Genomic DNA, 18,240 nt, shown 5'->3' on the forward strand with positions numbered 1-18,240 from the left:
ATCTGCTCCAGCCAATTCTTGCCACATGTTGTGGCTTCTCAAAACTAAATTCCCAGCACCTCAAGAAGTCAGACCATATGGTGAAGGGAACAGAAGATCAGTTGTACCCGTTGTCAAAGAACTTGCTCTTGCTGCAGAGATTCTGGGCTTCTGAGGCCAGTTCAAACTTGTCACAGATGCTGATCAATCTGTGGACCAACAAGGGGTCTGAGCAGAAGGCAGCAATGTTGTCCATATACAAAGAGGCCCTGCTGCCTTGGATTGTCACCCCTCATGCCCTGACGGATTTGGCAAAAGCCCCAATCCAACACACAAGCAAGAATTGGCATAAGCCTCGATCCAACTCCAAATTTGACAGAGAAACTTTCAGTTTCCCATCTATTAATTTGGACTGTGCTACTGATGGAATATAACAAACAAGTGCGAGGTCATCCATTTAGTAGACAAAATGGAATGGGTTGCTGGCACTGTGGATAATGTGGCACAAATCACATTCTAGCACCAGGATCTGCATGAGTTGTAGGGTAGTTACAGCTGCCCATATTTTGAAAGTCACGATGGATTTGTTGTTTGATGAGATTGCTCCATGTTACACAGAGAAACTCCTATCTGCATAAATCCTGCTGTTGCACTCAACAGCTCAGTTGTTTTCCCAATTGTATTCCAATGTTGGGCTCATGGTCAAGCAAGGGAGTATGAAGCTGCATCACTTCACACCATTTATGGTAGGAATCTGTATAAACAATCTGCACCAAAATTTGACATGGCATGGATGTTAATTGCTAAATATCCCATGGGAAAAGGAACATGATACTGGGCCAACAATCATCAAATATCAACATAATTAGATTAAGTGGTCATTACCATTTACTTAATCCTGACCTCCAATGTTGTACATATGGAGTTTTCACATTCTTCCTCTGGGTGCTGTGGTTTCCTCCCACAGCCAAAAGATAGTGGGCAAGTAAAATGGCTACTTAAGTTACCACTAGAGTAGGTGGATGCTAGGAGCAGGGCAGATAATCAACTCATGTAAGGGAACAGATTACAAGGAAAGAATTTATGAAATAACATCGGATTGTTTGAGATAAGTTGTTGTACAAATATAACTCAACTTTTAATTGAGACAGAAAATGCTAGGAATACCATGTCAGTCTCCATTCTGTGGAGAGAGAAACAGATCCTTTGTCAGAAGTGGGAAAGAGGGAAAACAAGTTTCTATTAAGTTACAGATAAGGTGAGGGAAGGATGGATTGGACAAAAGGGAACCTCTGATAGGCAAGACCAAGGTTGCTGTTTGATAAGTTATATGGACCTCCAGTCAATGGGGCAGGTAGAAGATGTAATGTGTTGCAAATAGTAAGGGTGTGGGACATGCCCAGCAGGTCAGGCTGTGCTAATAAAGAGGAAGAAAAACAGAAGGATGACCTACAGCAGCACTGGCCAGTTCTGATACATATAGAGAAAGCAAGTCACTTAAAGTTGGAGAATTTGCTATCAAGGCTGAAAGGCTGCAACATGACCAGATTGTGGGCAGCACGGTAGCGTAGCAGTTAGTGTGATGCTATTACAGCACCAGCGATCGGGGTTCGATTCCCGTCGCTGTCTGTAAGGAGTTTGTACGTTCTCCCGTGTCTGCGTGGGTTTCCTCCGGTTTCCTCCCACATTCCAAAAACGTACAGGTAGGTTAATTTGGGTTTAAAATGGATGGCGCGGACTCGTTGGGCCAGAAGGGCCTGTTACCACATTGTAAATAAAATTTTAAAAAGTGCTGTTCCATAATTTTGCATCTGGGCATGTTGCAACTTTCCTTTCCACAGATGCTGCCTGATGGGCTGAATATTCCAGCATTTTCTGCCACCCCTTTTTACTTTTCTCAGGGTCATACAGAGATACAGCATCGAAATGGCTCTTCAGCTCACCAGTCTGCACCATCAACCACCCATCCACACTAATCCTACATCAACACACAAAATGCTAGAGGAACTCTGGTCAGGCAGCATCCATGGACCCCAGCTCCAAACCCTGCCATGCCTTCACTATACCCTCTGACCTTCCACTGAGGCAGAACACTCCATCATTAGCAGGGGCTTTACCTTCATCCCCCTACGCTGCATCTCAACAAATTCCGCCTCCACAGATGCTGCCTGACCTGCTGTTCCTCCAGCATTGTGTTGTTCCAGATTCCAGCATCTGCAGAATCTCATGTCTCCTTGTGCAATCCCACATTAATCTTATTTTTTATTCTCCCCACATTCTCATTAACTACTTTCAGATTCTACCACATCTACACACTGGGGGCAATCTGCAGTGGCCAATTAGCCTATCAATCTGCATGTCTTTGGGACGTGGGAGGAAATCAGAGTACCCAATCACAGGGAGAACATGTAAACTCCACACAGACAGCACCCACGGTCAAGATTGAGGCCAGGCCTCGGGCACTGCAAGGCAGTGGCTCTGCTAACTGCAGCACTGTGCTGCCCTTCTCATATGATGCATTCCCTCTTAAAGCCCTTACATCATCCAATTCCTCCAATGTTTCAGCAGAGGCAACTATATCCATCTACATATTTGAAGCTGAATATTCAGTGCACACCAGTTATTTATTCTTTAGAACAAATTTTTCCTTGTCAAAGAAGGTCTCCATTTTGGATCCCTCCATCAGAATTTCCTAAATAAGGTATTTTTTGAACCTTAGTTTCTCATAGCTAAATCCTCTCATCTCAGTAAATCTCTCATGAATTCTCTTCATGACCTTACACTAAAGTTAGCAGGTTTCAACTGGATAACAGAATGTCTGCATCCTAGCCAAACATGTGTTTTCCTGTTCCAAGGGCAGCTGTATTTAAATGGGAAGGAGTTTTGATGGAAGTGCAGTTACTGTTTTACAACAAAATGCAGTCCCAGCAAATAGTTAAGAGTATTCCAGAACGCAAAATATTTTATTTCATTTTACAGTGTGCATCCTTAAAACATAAGAAAATAAACTCCTTAGGCAAGAAAGCCTCTGAATTTGAAATATTGTGCAGTCTTCACAAGAGAAAGTAATTCTTTGGAATCAAAAACAGGGAGAATGTTAAAGACAGTGGATCTGGGAAATCAGGTGGTGGCAGAAGGGTAAAGAGGGGAAATCACATTGAAGGGCATTAAATCAGCTGATTCATTCTGTACATCACGATTCTGAAATTGCACTGCATTTTCATGGTGATTTTATGTTGCTGCCTGACAGACAAATGAACATCACCTTCAGAATACTGTTGAATTTGAGGAGCTGATCTTTTGAGGGCACCTCCCACCAAGCCTCTCAAATAATCTGGAATTTCTAACCATCTCCTCCCATGTCCTGTCACATTGTCTTCCAGAATAAGAGAGAGAGAAAACTTCTATATTACATCTGCTAAAATTTATTCACACAGTACTCCAGATATTTCAAAGTATTAATGTACAACAGGTGGATCTGGCTATACAGTACTCTTTTACAACAGCCTTATATATATTACCTAAATACAAATGGTCAGAGACAATCTTTTTATCATTTCTATCCATTAACCCTCCCACAGTGACCACCCACCCCCCCCACCCCCAAAAACAACTTCCCAAATACATTTTGCTCATTTGAAAAAAAAATGTTACAGCCAACCTAACATTTTGAGCTGGGCTTTCCTGGATGTGCCAATCTGATATGCCAATTTGACTGCATGGTAGACACTCTCTACATTTACAGTCACAGTCAGAGGGTATGTGTTTCTTTTAAAAGCACAATCCAGTGTGACCAATAAGCCTTTCAGCTACAGCACCCCCCAAGCTTGGTTTTATTTGACTCGTTACATCTGGAAAAAGTTTATTTTTTTTTACAGCTTCATTTTCAGTCCCTTGGCACCTCTCAGAGCTCTACCTCAAAAATTGTTCTGTCTGAAGCCCTTACAATTTAATGATTTTAATTGTACATCTTTCTAGTTTAATCACCTGTAATTGCAAATGCCCAGAACACATCATCTGCATCCATCCCCATTAAGGGTTTACAATATTATTTATTCCAGGGTTTGTTCTATATTTCTTTACTTTAACATTGGATATTTTCTTTGCCCGAACCGCCCTGGTCTCGGAGCCGTAGTGCTGGCTGTGGGCTGGAAATCAGAGGTCAAATCGTCAATTAGTAACTAAAGCACAGATGGAGGAAGTCATTACACTGTTCTATCATGTATCCCCAGGGCAGGAATATCACGGGGCAGTTAAGCGTTTTATTCTGCTTTGGACTTAACAAATTCTGCCATGCAGGTACAGCATGGATTTGATCTCCCTCCACACTGTACCATCAAATAACCCAGGTGAGTACAGCAGTTTAGATAAAGGCAAGTTATGGAAGAGTAGCGGTTAGCGCGACGTTATTACAGCGCCAGCGATCGGGGTTTGATTCCCGTCGCTGTCTGTAAGGAGTTTGTACGTTCTCCTGTGTCTGCATGGGTTTCCGCCGGGTGCTCCGGTTTCCTCCCACATGCTAAAGACGTACGGGTAAGTTAATTTGGGGTTTAAAATGGGCGGCGCGGACTCGTTGGGCCAGAAGGGCCTGTTACCACGCTGTAAATAAAATTTTAAAAAAATTTAAAGTGGGTCTTGGACTATATCCCTAAAGATAATTAGACAGATGGGAGATATCTGGGGGCAACAACAAGGCAAATGGCTTAACAATTAAATGGAAGAGCAAGATTCTTCCCCCCCCGCCCCCCAATCCCAACCCAGAAAGTGTCACTCCTTGAAAAGCAGAAACCCTCATTGCATTTAAAAAGTACTTCACGTGGTGTATTATCCAAGAGCTGGGAAGTGGGAAAAGGCTGGATTGATCTTTTGGCCATGATGGGATGATGGCCTCCTGTGTAGTCAATTTTATAATTCAAAATAGAGCTCTTGAAACTGAACATCAAATATTTACAATGGAATGTTTTGCAAGAGTTCAAAACACATTCAATCCTTGCACCAACATTACTGAAGTTTAAACAATAGTGCAAAGCAGAACTTTATTTCAACTAAAAGCAAATTACTTACTTGGGTAAACTGAGCAGGATTGTAAAACTGAACAGTTCCTTGTGCAGAGCCTCCCTGTGCAGGAGGGACCTGCAAAACAGGTAAACATTGAACACCACCATTGCATCACATCACAAAGGCATTTTACAGGACTTCTCACTGCCTCTACATCCCAAAGTGCTTTACAGCTAATGTGTTTTTGAAGTATAACCACCACTGGGGTCTCCATCATGCTTTTGATTCAGTCCAGAGATTGTAACAGTAATGGAGAGAAGCATTACAGTGGGCCACACACTCGTCCAAGTAAAAGTGTCATGGGTTCAAGTATAGTCACTGGAGTGAGGCTGAATAAAACCTTTACCTCAGAAAATTTAAATCTCACCAAAAGGAGGCACCTTAAGAATAGATTTTTTTAAACAGGAAAATAATGGGAAGACAGCTCTCTCAATTAAGTTTTTTTTTAAAAAAGATGTCCCACTGAATGTATAATGGATGGGAGAATGGGACCATTGCCAGTCAGTTTGTTGGCTGTGAATAGGAGAAATGTGCTACATCAGTAAACCCTGTGGCTGTTCATCACAATACCGTTCAGTACTGTGGCTTACCTCTCCAGACTCAATGCTCAAACTCAGTGAATCAATATTTGGAAATTAGAAAAGGGGAAAGCAATGTATGATGAAATTTGGTTCCCATCTTGTTTTTGTTTCTTTGATCAATATTTCATTTTCTATTACTGAAGGAATTATGTGGATGGGTACAAGATAGAGGATTACTCTAATTTTCATTCCCTTCATAGCAAGGACAACGTCTAAAATGGATAATACAGTGCTGGTCTTCAACCCTTAGGAAGTGTGCAGAGCTAAGCATATAAAGAGTGAGTCACATAGGCTGTGTCTGAACTAGCTTCAATCACCAGTCTGCACCTGAAAGTTGGCATGACTGAGTGAACCCACAGAAGACCAGGGTTGTAAGGCAAAAGAAATTAACTTTCAGACAAGACAGCTCTCAAGCCCAAGTCAGCATGTGAATACTGTGCAACACAGGCTCAGGGACCAGCACACAAAGCTCATGCCATCACAGCCACTAGAAGGCATCTGGCTCATTTGGAACCTGTACCACACTGAGGCAAAGTACCCAAGACATGGAAGAGAAAAAAAAACAAAAATATTAATGGTAAAGGAGCACAAATAATTACTTGTCCTCAAAAAAAAAGCTTTATAATTATGAAGGGGGTTGCCTGGATTGATAGATATTTCCACACATGGAGACCAACATTTGTATTCATTGGTAATTACCAATAAATCCAATAGAGAATTCAGAAGAAACATTTTTACCAGAGAGAAGGAAGAATGTGGAACAAGGATTTGAGAGCAAACAGCACAGATGCTGTCTAAGGGGAATCTTGATAAACAAGGAGACTTGAATGGAAGGACATGCTGATGGATAGGTGGCAGTGCACTTGGCGCATAGGCACAAATATGGATCAGCTGAGTTGAGCCGCTCGTTTCTGTGCTGTATATTGAGCGGATGGCATCCTGCAGATGAGTACCTGAGCCTGTGAATTTGCCTCAGAGTTTGTCTGTTCCACGGACTGTGAAGTCTCTGCTGGGCTTCCTTCAGGAGGCTGAGGTCCCTCACCTGCAAAATGACAAACAGGATCATTAGTTTAACTCTGACAGGAAGCACAGTTGCCTAGATAGTTTGAAGGATGACCCAAACCACAGTGCAAGGGTGGAAACAAATTATGCATCAGAACACCATCAGCTGAGCAAGGTGGTGGAGGCTTCGAATCCCACCCATGGACCCTTACAGCCCAGAGGATTTGTGTGTCAGATATACCAACTATTGTTAATTCACAAACACTCCACAAGCAATCTGTCCTACTTGTCTCAATCGTGGACATGGATAGTATTTCACCTTGGAGTCAACATAGGATCCAAGATGATAATCCAGCACAGATGGAGTGCTGGACTGAGAGATAAATATGAAGTGGAGGTATTAATCAAATGGGTGTAAAATATACCTTGGGACTATTTTGTTGTAATGCAGGAAAGTTCAAATGTCCTAGACCAATACTTAACTCTTAACAATAAAAACTGTTCAAATTTTTGTTTGTGGAATCCTGCTTTTCTACATATAATGCAAGAAACAACAACAGCGTTTCTAGGTATTTTGCTAGCTGTAAATCACTGACCAGTCCAGGGTCATGAAAAGATACAATGTTTATTGGAAACCCACCACCCCACCTTCATTTCAGAGCTGCAAAGGGTCCCTTGAGATTGCGGGCAAAATACCCTGAAAGTAATAAGCATACAAGTAGAAACACATCATACCTGGCATCGGCACAAACAGATTGGTGGGGATAGGCATTGGTGCTAGGGGGGCAAAAAGGTCAACCGGAGGCGGGAGACCCCCATTTGGCCGGGGTCCACTGGGATTCAGTACATCCACATAACGAGCTTTTGTACCTATTTTTTGGGGAGGGATAGAGGGAAGAAAGAAGAAGATTCATTGAACAGTATTCAAATAGAGATAATTCTCTGAATAAAATAAGAACGTTTTCTATATGGTGAGAAACCCAAATCTGTAGAAGCAAAAATTACAGAGGTTCATGTAAATCATCACTAAAAGCCCCTGATCAGGAAACAAAAATCAAAGTAAATAGGCTAATTGAATACTTACTGAAAAGCAAATTGAGACAGAGGATCAGCCATGAAAATACTGAATTGCTGAATGACCTACTCTTACTTTTATTTTCAATGATATTAACAGCATAGGCTGAAAGGATCATTGACCAAAAACATTAACCGGAGATTCAAGAGACTGCAGATGTTGGAATCAGGAGAAACACACAAAACTCTGGAGGAACTCAGTGGGTCAGGCAGCATTAGTGGAGGGAACTGGACAGTGTGTTTCGGGTTGAGACCCTTCATCTGGACTCGACCCAAACTGTCGGCTGTCCATTTTTCTCCATAGATGCTGCCTGACCTGCTGAGTATCTCCAACACTTTGTTCTTATGATGGAGTTTATCTGAATGGGATTAGAAATCCAAAACAAAGAAGTGTTGTTTCTATTGTACAGAAAGAGGAAGCATAACAAAATAAAAGCTAGGTCATTTTAGGAGGCAAATCATATACAAGGATAGTGGAATCTAGAACCCAAATCCATTGAATGCAGAGTGCTTGGAGTTGTTTGTACATAAGAACACAAGAAATAGGAGCAGGAGTAGGCCATCTGGCCCATTCAATAAGATCATGGCTGTTCTGGCCGTGGACTCAGATCCACCTACCTGCCTTTTCCCCATAACCCTTAATTCGCCTATTATGCAAAAATCTACCTGTGTCTTAAATATATTTAATGAGGTAGCCTCTACTGCTTCCCTGGACAGAGAATTCCACAGATTCACTACCCTCTGGGAAAAGCAGTTTCTCCTCATCTCTGCCCTAATTCTATTCCCATGAATCTTAGAACCATAGAACAATACAGCACAATACAGGCCCTTCGGCCCACCAAGTTGTGCAGAACTTTAAACCACACCTAAGACTATCTAACCCCTTCCTCCCACATATCCCCCTATTTTAAATTCCTCCATATACTTATCTAACAATCTCTTGAATTTGACCAGCATATCTGCCTCCACCACTACCCCAGGCAGCGCATTCCATGCACCAACCACTCTCTGGGTAAAAAACCTCCTTCTGATATCAACCTGGACCTTCCCACCCATTACTTTAAAGCCATGCCCTCTTGTATTGAGCATTGGTGCCCTGGGAAAGAGGCGCTGGCTGTCCACTATCTATTCCTCTTAATATTTTATATACCTCTATCACGTCTCCCCTCATCCTCCTCCTCTCCATAGAGTAAAGCCCTAGCTCCCTTAGTCTCCCCTCATAATCCAAACCAGGCAGCATCCTGGTAAATCTCCTCTGCACCCTTTCCAACACTTCTACATCCTTCCTATAATGAGGCGACTAGAACTGGACACAGTACTCCAAGTATGGTCTAACCAGAGTTTTGTAGAGCTCTTAAACTCGATCCCACAACTTATGAAAGCTAACATCCCATAAGCTTTCTTAACTACCCTATCCACCTGTAAGGCAACTTTCAGTGATCTGTGGATATGAACCCCCAGATCCCTCTGCTTCTCCACACTGCCCAGAATCCTGCCATTAACCTTATACTCCGCCTTGGAGTTTATCCTTCCAAAGTGTACCACCTCACACTTCTCCATCTGCCATTTCTCAGCCCAGCTCTGCATCCTATCAATATCCCTCTGCAACCTTCGACAGTCCTCCACACTGTCCACAACACCACCGACCTTTGTGTCGTCTGCAAACTTGCTAACCCACCCTTCTACCCCCCTCATCCAAGTCATTAATAAATATTACGAGAAGTAGAGGTCCCAGAATTGATCTTTGTGGGACACCACTAGTCACAGCCCTTCAATCTGAATGCACTCCCTCCACCACAACCCTCTGCTTTCTACAGGCAAGCCAATTTTGAATCCACACGGCCAAGCCTACCTGGATCCCATGCCCTTTGATCTTCTGAGGGAGCCTACCATGTGGAACCTTGTCAAACGCCTTACTAAAATCCACACAGACCACATCTACTGCACTACCCTCGTCAATCCACCTGGTCACCTCCTCGAAGAATCCTATCAGGCTTGAGACATGATCTTCCCTTCACAGAGACATGCTGGCTGTCCCTAATCAGTCCATGATTCTCTAAATGATCATAGATCCTCTCTCTAAGAATCCTTTCCAACAGCTTGCCCACCCCAGACGCAAGGCTCACTGGTCCGTAATTCCCTGGACTATCCCTACTGCCTTTTTTGAATAAGCGGACAACATTTGCCACCCTCCAATCCTCTGGTACCATTCCCGTAGACAACGGGGACTCAAAGATCCAAGCCAACGGTTCAGCAATCTCCTCCCTCACCTCACAGAGCAGCCTGGGGAATATTCAGTCAGGCCCCGGGGACTTATTTGTCCTAATATATTCTAACAGCTCCAACACATCCTCTCTTGATATCTACATGCTCTAAAACATTAACCTTACCAACAATGTCCTCAGTATCATCAAGGCCCCTCTCCTTGGTGAAGGATGAGGCTATGTCCCCTAGTTCTAGTCTCACCTACCAGTGGAAACTACCTTCCTTCCTCTATCTTACCTATCCCTTTCATAATTTCGTATGCTTCTATAAGATCCCCTCTCATTCTTCTGAATTTCAGCGAGTATAGTCCCAGGCAACTCAATCTCTCCTCACAGGCTAAACCCCTCATCTCTGGAATCAAGCTGGTGAACCTAGGAGACCAGAACTGCACGCAGTACTCCAGATGCGGCCTCACCAGTACCCTGTACAGTTGCAGCATAACCTCCCTGCTCTTAAATTCAATCCCTCTGGCAATGAAGGCCAATATTTCATTTGCCTTCTTGATAACCTGTTGCACTTGCAAACCAACTTTGTGATTCATGCACAAGCATTCCCAAATCCCTCTGCACAACAGTATGTCGCAATCTTTCACCATTTAAATAATAATCTGATCTTTTATTTTTCCTTCCAAAGTGGATAACCTCACCTTTACCAACATTATACTCCATCTGCCAGACCCTTGCCCACTCACAACCTCTCTCTCTGCAGACTCTCCACATCCTTTGCGCAATTTGCTCTTCCACTCAATTTAGTGTCATCAGCAAACTTAGATACACTACGCTAGGTTCCCCCTTCCAAATCGTCGATGTATATCATGTAGCCTTCGTGTCTGAGATCAATGTTTTTTGTTGGCTATTGAGTATCAAAGAATATAGTGAAGAGATGGATAAATGAATTTGAACTATGGATCAATGATTCAACTGAAAGGCAGAAAAATCAAAAACTGCTGAACAACTCCCTCTTCCTCCTGTCTTCCAAAAGAACAGTGACCAAGTGTCATAAGTACAAGAGGAACCACAGGTTTGGACAATTGATGTATGTGTTTGGCTACAGGGCCAATGGTGTGAAGCTACCATCTGATGGGATTATGACTAAATACCTCTTACTTCAGAATCCCACACTAATGTACATAGAGAGAACTCCTGTTATTTAAATGCGAAAGATCCTATGGCAACATTTAAATAGGCAGAGATTTCTCCTGTATCCATTTCTCCCCTTTAGGAACAGCATAGTGGTGCAGCTAGTAGAGCTGTTGCCTTCCAGCTCCAGTGACCTGGGTTTGATCCTGACCTCTAGTGCTGTCTATGCCGAATTTGCACATTCTCTGTGACCAAGTGGTTTTTGTCTGGGTGGCCCAGTTTCCTCCCACATCCAAAAACTGTGTGGATTGGCAGGTTAATTGGCCACTGTATATTGCCCCTACTGTGTAAGTGAGTGGTAGAATCTGTCCAAAAACTAACCCTCCACTAGGGGCTCAGTATAGATAAAACTACCTGCCAGATTTCTTACATTACAACAATGAACACACTTCAAAAGGTACTTCATTAGTTGAGTGCGTTAGACATCAAAATAAACAGTATATGTTGTAAAAAAAAGTCAAGCAACCAAGTCCACCAAAGGAGGACGGTGGAAAACAGATCCTCATCCAAAATCTCACCTGCTTTTCTGGAGAACCTGTTGACAGATGGAGGGCTACCTGTGGCAGTGGATGAGGGAGCAGAACCTGAGGGATGGGTAGCTACGGGTAGGCTCGGCGGTGGTGGGAGAGGCTTGCTCTGCAAAAATACAAGCAATGTTGTGCTAATAATTGATAACAGCCAACTCACTTTACACTCCAAGTGGGGAAAATATTGTTTAAATTAGCTCTCCCATTCAAGGCTATGCTATGTTACTCAACAAATTCCTGACTCTTCTGGGAGTGGGGCAGGCATCGGATGTCAGAACCCAAAGCCCCATCCCTGTATTGCACCAATACACTTTGACAGGTCACTGCTATCAAAGGTCAATTTAAATTGTTTCAAATGAATCTGATATTCATTGATAATTAATACAGCTTAAATAAACAAAGATAAAATTTTAAATCTAAAAAAAATTTGTTATTAATTTACAATAGATTGAAATAAAACAATCTGAACCTCCCTTTTTTAATGAAGGTTGGTGACACCATTCAAATTAATTGTACCCAGCTCTTCAAGTTGTGCTGGACAGAGTTGATGTGGTTAAGCTGTTTCCCTTGGTGGACGAGTCCAGGACTAGGGGGCACAGTCTTAGAATTAGAGGGTACCCATTTAGAACAGAAATGAGGAGAAATTTCTTTAGCCAGAGGGTCGTGGATTTATAGAATTCTTTGCCACATACAGCTGTGGAGGCCCGATCATTGGGGGCGTTTGAGGAGGAGATTGATAGGTATCTAACTAGTCAAGGTATCAAGGGATATGGGGAAAAGGCCAGAAATTGGGGCTAGTTAGGAATAGTTTAGTTTAGCTCATGGAGCAGACTTGATGGGCTGAATGGCCTACTTCTGCTCCTTTGTCTTGTGATCTTACGAAGTTCAGTATGATCTGGAACTGCTACTATGTACAGCAGTGGGGTGAAAGGTCAGATATGTACACCGGTATTTGACCAACTTATATTCAACTTTTAAGCTGCAATGTGCAGATGCACAAATTAAAAATCACATTGAACAGGGGAGTAGATGGACCTTATGATTCCAATGACCTTGTTCTGTCGTGCACAGCAACCACGGCTTTTACCTGTCATGTACACATATTTGTCCTCTCAGCTGCTTGTCACTTTCACAAACACTGACCGCACTCAGTTCTTGACACACATTTTCTCCTCTAACTTCTCACACCTAGCTATGGTACTATAGAGGACAGATTACCCTGAAGTAAATAAATTGTGCAGTTTGTGGACAGTGATCAACAGCTGTTTTACATCCTGTTCTCAATTGCCATCATTAAACAACATCCAGGAGCAGAACCCAGCTGGATTTTCCATTTCCCTGACCCACTAATGCGGAGGCCAATTGTAACATGACCTACTGTCACCAGGGTTAAGATCTGTTAACTCAGCACACCATGGCTCAGTTGAAAGCTCCTCACATGATTTCCTCTGCGAGTGAAATTTAAAAGTGAACATTCCTCAGGTCAGTCAGTCATGACAACAAGGTTTGAATATCCATTCACATCACACTGAATGAGCAGTTTGAATTCAGTTTAAGCCGTATCACAAAAACCCATCTGGTTTACCGATGTCTCTAGGGAAGATTATCTGCCATCCTTGCCCACTATGTATGATTTCAATCCAACACTACTGTGGGTGACTTAATTACTTGCTGAAGCAGCCCGTTGAATAGGACTATCACCAGCAGCTCACCCTCACCATAACTATCAATGTCCACATCTCAAATCTGATTAAAGGCATTCAGCGAGAGAATATTTGCGTGCTTACCTCTTCCTCTGGTTCATTCAAGTTCACCCATCGCTGCCTCTTCTCATCCCACACAATCTATGCATAAGATAGGAGACAAATAATTCAGACCTCATGCTTTTATCCTTCACCTCAAGGCTTGCTGTGGTACAGGGTGAACGATCCTCATGTATCTCACACCCAGGGACCATGATTTCGGTACAAGGGTTGGAAGATTGCACTCAAATGCAAATCTGTTCTCACCCAACACTGACATCGCCATTCCAAGCAAAAAGGACATTTTGAGGAAAAGAGGAACTTAAAAATACAAAGACACCATCATCAAGTAAGACTGTGTCATCAAGTCAAATGGCAAACCACTTCCATCCTAAAGATCATCATCTTCTTAGGCAGTCCTTCAGGTTAGAAAAGACTTGCTTCCACTCAGGAATGGAAGCCACTAGTTCATAATTTCTTATAACATGGGGTGGACATTCCTCACCAGCTACTATACAGTCTTGACAGAGTGAAGTCTCGGTCCCATGGCAAGGATATCCAGGATGATTGGAGACCTGACCGTGATGCACAGACTTAAACAGACTCACACACACACAGAGGAGCATTCTGACCACCCACTGATTGAATACTGACATGATCTTACACACACTCCCCTCCATCTTTTCTTCCCTGCTTGGAGCCCCCACCCCCGCACTTCCCCAACCCCATCTCCCTCAGCTTACCTGGCTGTTTCTTAGTCTCACTTATTGGTCTTGTCTCTATCATCTCCCTTCCGCTCCACTCAACTCAACTCCGCTCTGGTTAGCCCACTCCTTCTTCCTTCCCCTCGTGATTCCCACACACCCTTCCTGTCCCCATTGCTCCCAGTCTCAGGCTGTTCTCTCTAAGCTTGAAGCTGCTCACTGACCTCTATAGCTCAACTTCCTGAGGGTCGCTTCCCAGTTGCCAACTGCCCTTCCACACCCATGATCAATCCCAAAGGCTGCACCACACAAAGCCTGTAGCCTAGCCCAGAGCATCAAGACATCTCCTGGAGGGCCTCAGGAAAATCTTCATTTCTCCCCTTCCTCACCGCCTCAGTGGCTGGACAAGCACTCACCGATTTATTTTTGTCATCTGGTAAATGGGCTTCATTCTTTTTGCTGGACCGTAACCAGCTTAGCCACCCACCCTGAGGCAGAGAGAAAAACAAAGTGAGTGCCTTTTTAAAAGAATTTTAAAATATTTTGTCCTGGGAGGAAGTAGCAGCAGTCTCACCAACTGTGTCAAGTAAACATGCCCATGTTTCTTTCATGATTTTAGCAGACATGGGTCATCCCACCTTCAATGTAATTAGGAAAATAGCTGCCTAGCTTTACACACAGCAGGACCACCACCTTACACCAGTATAGTAATGGTTGACACTACAACTCCCACCACCCCCCTCCCAAAACAAGGATTCAATTCCCACAGCCAATGAACATTCAACCAGCAGAAAAGTTTGAGGCGGGTACAATCACAATGCTAGTGAACATTTGCCCACAATGTAAACACTTCATGGATTCAGATCATTCAAAGAAGGGTTAGCGTAGGGAAATAGATATAATGTGATTCTTGTAGGGGCCATGAGGTTTTAGGTAAAGAATGTCAGGCGAGGCAGGGGGAACCTTACTTCACTATGCTGTAACCCAATGGGAGCTTTTGATGGAATCCTTGGTGCCTGAAATGAAAAATACTCCATTCCCAGAATCAACATTCTGCAATGATACAAGGATAGTTAAAAGTAAGGCATCAGAAAAATGAAGGTCCTCTAGGTAGTATTTATGGTTAATACAATTCCTATTGCTAACTGAAGGTAATACTGAGAAAGGGTGCCATGTGTGCTGGGAGATTCACTCAGTCCTCCACACATCTGGGCAGATTCTCTCGGCTACAGCAAGTTCACTTCACTAGATGCTCCCCTTCCACCTTATCCCGGGACATGTACCAGTGAGGACACACATTTGATGCTACAAATAAATGCAATACCATATCAATGCTCCTATTCTGACTTGGATGTAAAGGTCCATTTGTTAGAGATGACCAACTGACTTAGTGTACCCAATTCCATGGCCCGTTCCAGTCAAAAATTGGATCTGCTTCCATTATTTAGGTCATAATCATTTGTGTAAACAAAAAAATGTCTAATTTTCCCAGTTCTTCTGCTAATTGCCCTAATCTGTGCCCTCTTGCTACCAGCCAGTGGAAACAGTTTATCCTTTGTTTCATTAAAATCTTTAACTTTTTCTTCTCCAGGAACAATGTACGATTCCTCAACTGCAAATATTGCTGCAAGGACTGCAGGGCATCAATGAGGCTGTGCTCAAGGACCATTGCAGACTAAGGGTTAAAATGCAAACCTTGCCATTCCACCCACAACCCAGGAGACCCTGGGAAACAAAAAATGCTGGGGGTAGTCAGAAGGATCTATGGAGAGTGTTTCCAGTCAATGACTCTGCATCAACTGGGAATTTGAGAAAACAAGTGTGTTTTAAGTTGCAGAGAGGGGTAGGGGTGGAGAGAACAGAGGGTCTTGTCCATGTTTAGATGGACACCAAGGTTGTCCAGGTGGCACAATCTACCAAAAGGGAAATGCTCATTAAATCATAGTTTGTCTACTCTGGAGGAGTAGGGAACTAACTCGCTGGTCTTTTTACCTTTGCTTTTTTGCTCTCAGGTTGCTCCAGTTTAGGTTCTTTCTTCCCCTCCTGAGTTGTGCTGGGAACAACCTCTGGTTGAGGTGGAAGTGTTGGCTGGTTAGCTGCTGAGCGATGCCTCTCCCGGCCCATGCTATGGTTAGATGACTCAGAGGTCGTTCGTGAGCGCCTCCCATATGGCTGAAACAAGACAAACCAGTATCAAAGCAGTGTGCAGAACCCCAGTTCTTGGCAGCTACTACCCAGATAGAAACCCAGTGTAACCCTGCCTTCCAAACTCATTTGGCAAACCACGGGGCATCCCAATTTGAATGTAAGCCAGACTGATGCTTCATTGATCTGTCTCAACTCATTCAAATCATTCCCTTGCACTTCACATTGAGAATTGTTTGTCTACACCCTTGTGAAAGTTCTGGGGGGGTTAACCAAAAAAATACCAGACTGAGATTCATAGATTTTTGCTGAGGCAAGGAATGGGCATTATGGACGACAAAACCAAGGGAGATAAATACAGCTAAGATGCAGATTTAATTGAAAGGTGGACTAGGTTGAATGCCCTCCCATATTCCTATAAAATGCAATGACCTCCAAACACCATATTCAAAACAGACTGAAATAGCAGCTGATGAATGAGTTTGTTTGGAAGCATTAGTCGTTCAAAGAGGCAACTTTGGACTTTTGTTCCAATGTTTTGTAATATAGCTTTCCTTCCCTAATGTCTAGATTTAGTACAGACAACTTGCTTTCTAGGATTAAGCAAACAATTATTGTTGCATCACGTGACTAAGATGGAAGGCCAACAACTCCTCCTTCAAAAAGTGTGTGTGATCTGGTTAAGAAATGAAGTGGAGGGGTAGAGTAAATCCTACACCCATTTGAACAGGGATACAGAACTGAAAAGTGTGCTCAAGTTGCCAGCCAGCACAAACATCAACAATTTAGAATTAATTTAAACTACAAAACCACCAAGGTTGTTGATAGAAGCAATGAAATAATGCAGCAGTGTGGCAAGGATCAGTTGCTTACAGTCAAAGTTGGACAATTACTATAGGGCTACCACCAGTTCTGTTGATACCAGCCTCCCTCAGCTCAAAAATTTAAAAATTTTCTTTCACTTACACCCCCATTGATTGATGCTTTCCAGAGAGGGAGAATCTGTGGGAATTTTGCATCCTTTGGCTGTAATTTAGTAATCCACCCAAGGGAAGGGGAGGCATACAAGTCAAAGGGAATAGGTCCAGTTATTAAGCTGCTGTGCCACAGGACAGCATGGAAAACTGCACTTTCCCAGACCAGTTCACTCAACAGAAGGGTTAACTCCATACCTTGATGTATTTTCTTCCCATTGCAATCAATGTGCCAAAATTATTGGGATGCCAAACTGGCCTTGCAATCAGATGTATGAGCAGAAATTTGTTGGTCAAGGAAGAATGATTTTATGGCTGCAAGTACTGAGGAACAGATGGCAGAGAGCGGGTGCACACACGCACGTGAAAGAGAAAAGAGTGTGCGCACAAGGCAGAGTACAAGAGAGGCCGAGGCAGAGAAAACCTTCACCAAACGTGCACCTATTTAAAATGGGAATGGAAGCATCAGAACCTTAACATTGAGAGTCAGGAATTGCATACCATGTGCAAAGATGACTGAGACGCTGACCTTGATCTTCTTCCCGGGGCCTGCTTCAGACACAAACGTGCAATGGTGTTAACCTCGCACTGCTACATGGACATTGAAATAAGCTTACCTTCACATTTAGATGTGCTTCACAGACCAGTTCACTAAACTTTATGGGGCAGGACATTTCTAATTATCTTGGAGGACATCATGCATTCTATAGTCAAATACTTGTTGAGGTGCTTGCATGATAAACAGCCACTAGATGCAGTACAGGATTGGCTGTAGACTAAATCCCAGTGCCTTTAGAAGACATAGGGAGGAGATTACATACGAAATAGAGCACAGAAAAAAAATTATTTGGCCCAAACAGTCCTTGACATTTATATATATATAAATTGAGCCACTTCCTGCCTTTCCTCATGTAGTTTCAGTGTCACCTCTGTTCCCTTCTCCCTCATGCTTGTCTCTTAAATGCATTTATACTGTTTCTAGCAATCCCTATGATAGCAAATTCCACATTCACACTACCCAATGTTTTGAAGGATGTGGCCATGGACATA

At 43.1% G+C, this 18,240-nt stretch overlaps 1 protein-coding gene across 1 annotated transcript in view; it reads right to left on the reverse strand.

Moving 5' to 3' along the window:
- Nucleotides 1–1,278: 1,278 nt before the first annotated feature.
- The window catches only part of sec16a (SEC16 homolog A, endoplasmic reticulum export factor), a 62,682-nt gene continuing 45,720 nt past the window's right edge, over nucleotides 1,279–18,240 (reverse strand). The window contains exons 22-30 of the mRNA XM_052037474.1: nucleotides 17,692–17,739; nucleotides 16,064–16,243; nucleotides 14,488–14,559; nucleotides 13,413–13,469; nucleotides 11,617–11,734; nucleotides 7,356–7,490; nucleotides 6,572–6,660; nucleotides 5,044–5,112; nucleotides 1,279–4,127 (exon numbers count right to left, since the gene is read on the reverse strand). Coding sequence (XP_051893434.1) covers nucleotides 4,059–4,127; nucleotides 5,044–5,112; nucleotides 6,572–6,660; nucleotides 7,356–7,490; nucleotides 11,617–11,734; nucleotides 13,413–13,469; nucleotides 14,488–14,559; nucleotides 16,064–16,243; nucleotides 17,692–17,739 — 837 coding nt within the window. The 3' untranslated portion in view covers nucleotides 1,279–4,058. The remainder of the gene's footprint in view (nucleotides 4,128–5,043; nucleotides 5,113–6,571; nucleotides 6,661–7,355; nucleotides 7,491–11,616; nucleotides 11,735–13,412; nucleotides 13,470–14,487; nucleotides 14,560–16,063; nucleotides 16,244–17,691; nucleotides 17,740–18,240) is intronic.

The sequence above is a fragment of the Pristis pectinata genome, chromosome 23 (genome assembly GCF_009764475.1).
Source record: "Pristis pectinata isolate sPriPec2 chromosome 23, sPriPec2.1.pri, whole genome shotgun sequence".
Taxonomy (NCBI): Eukaryota; Metazoa; Chordata; class Chondrichthyes; order Rhinopristiformes; family Pristidae; genus Pristis; species Pristis pectinata.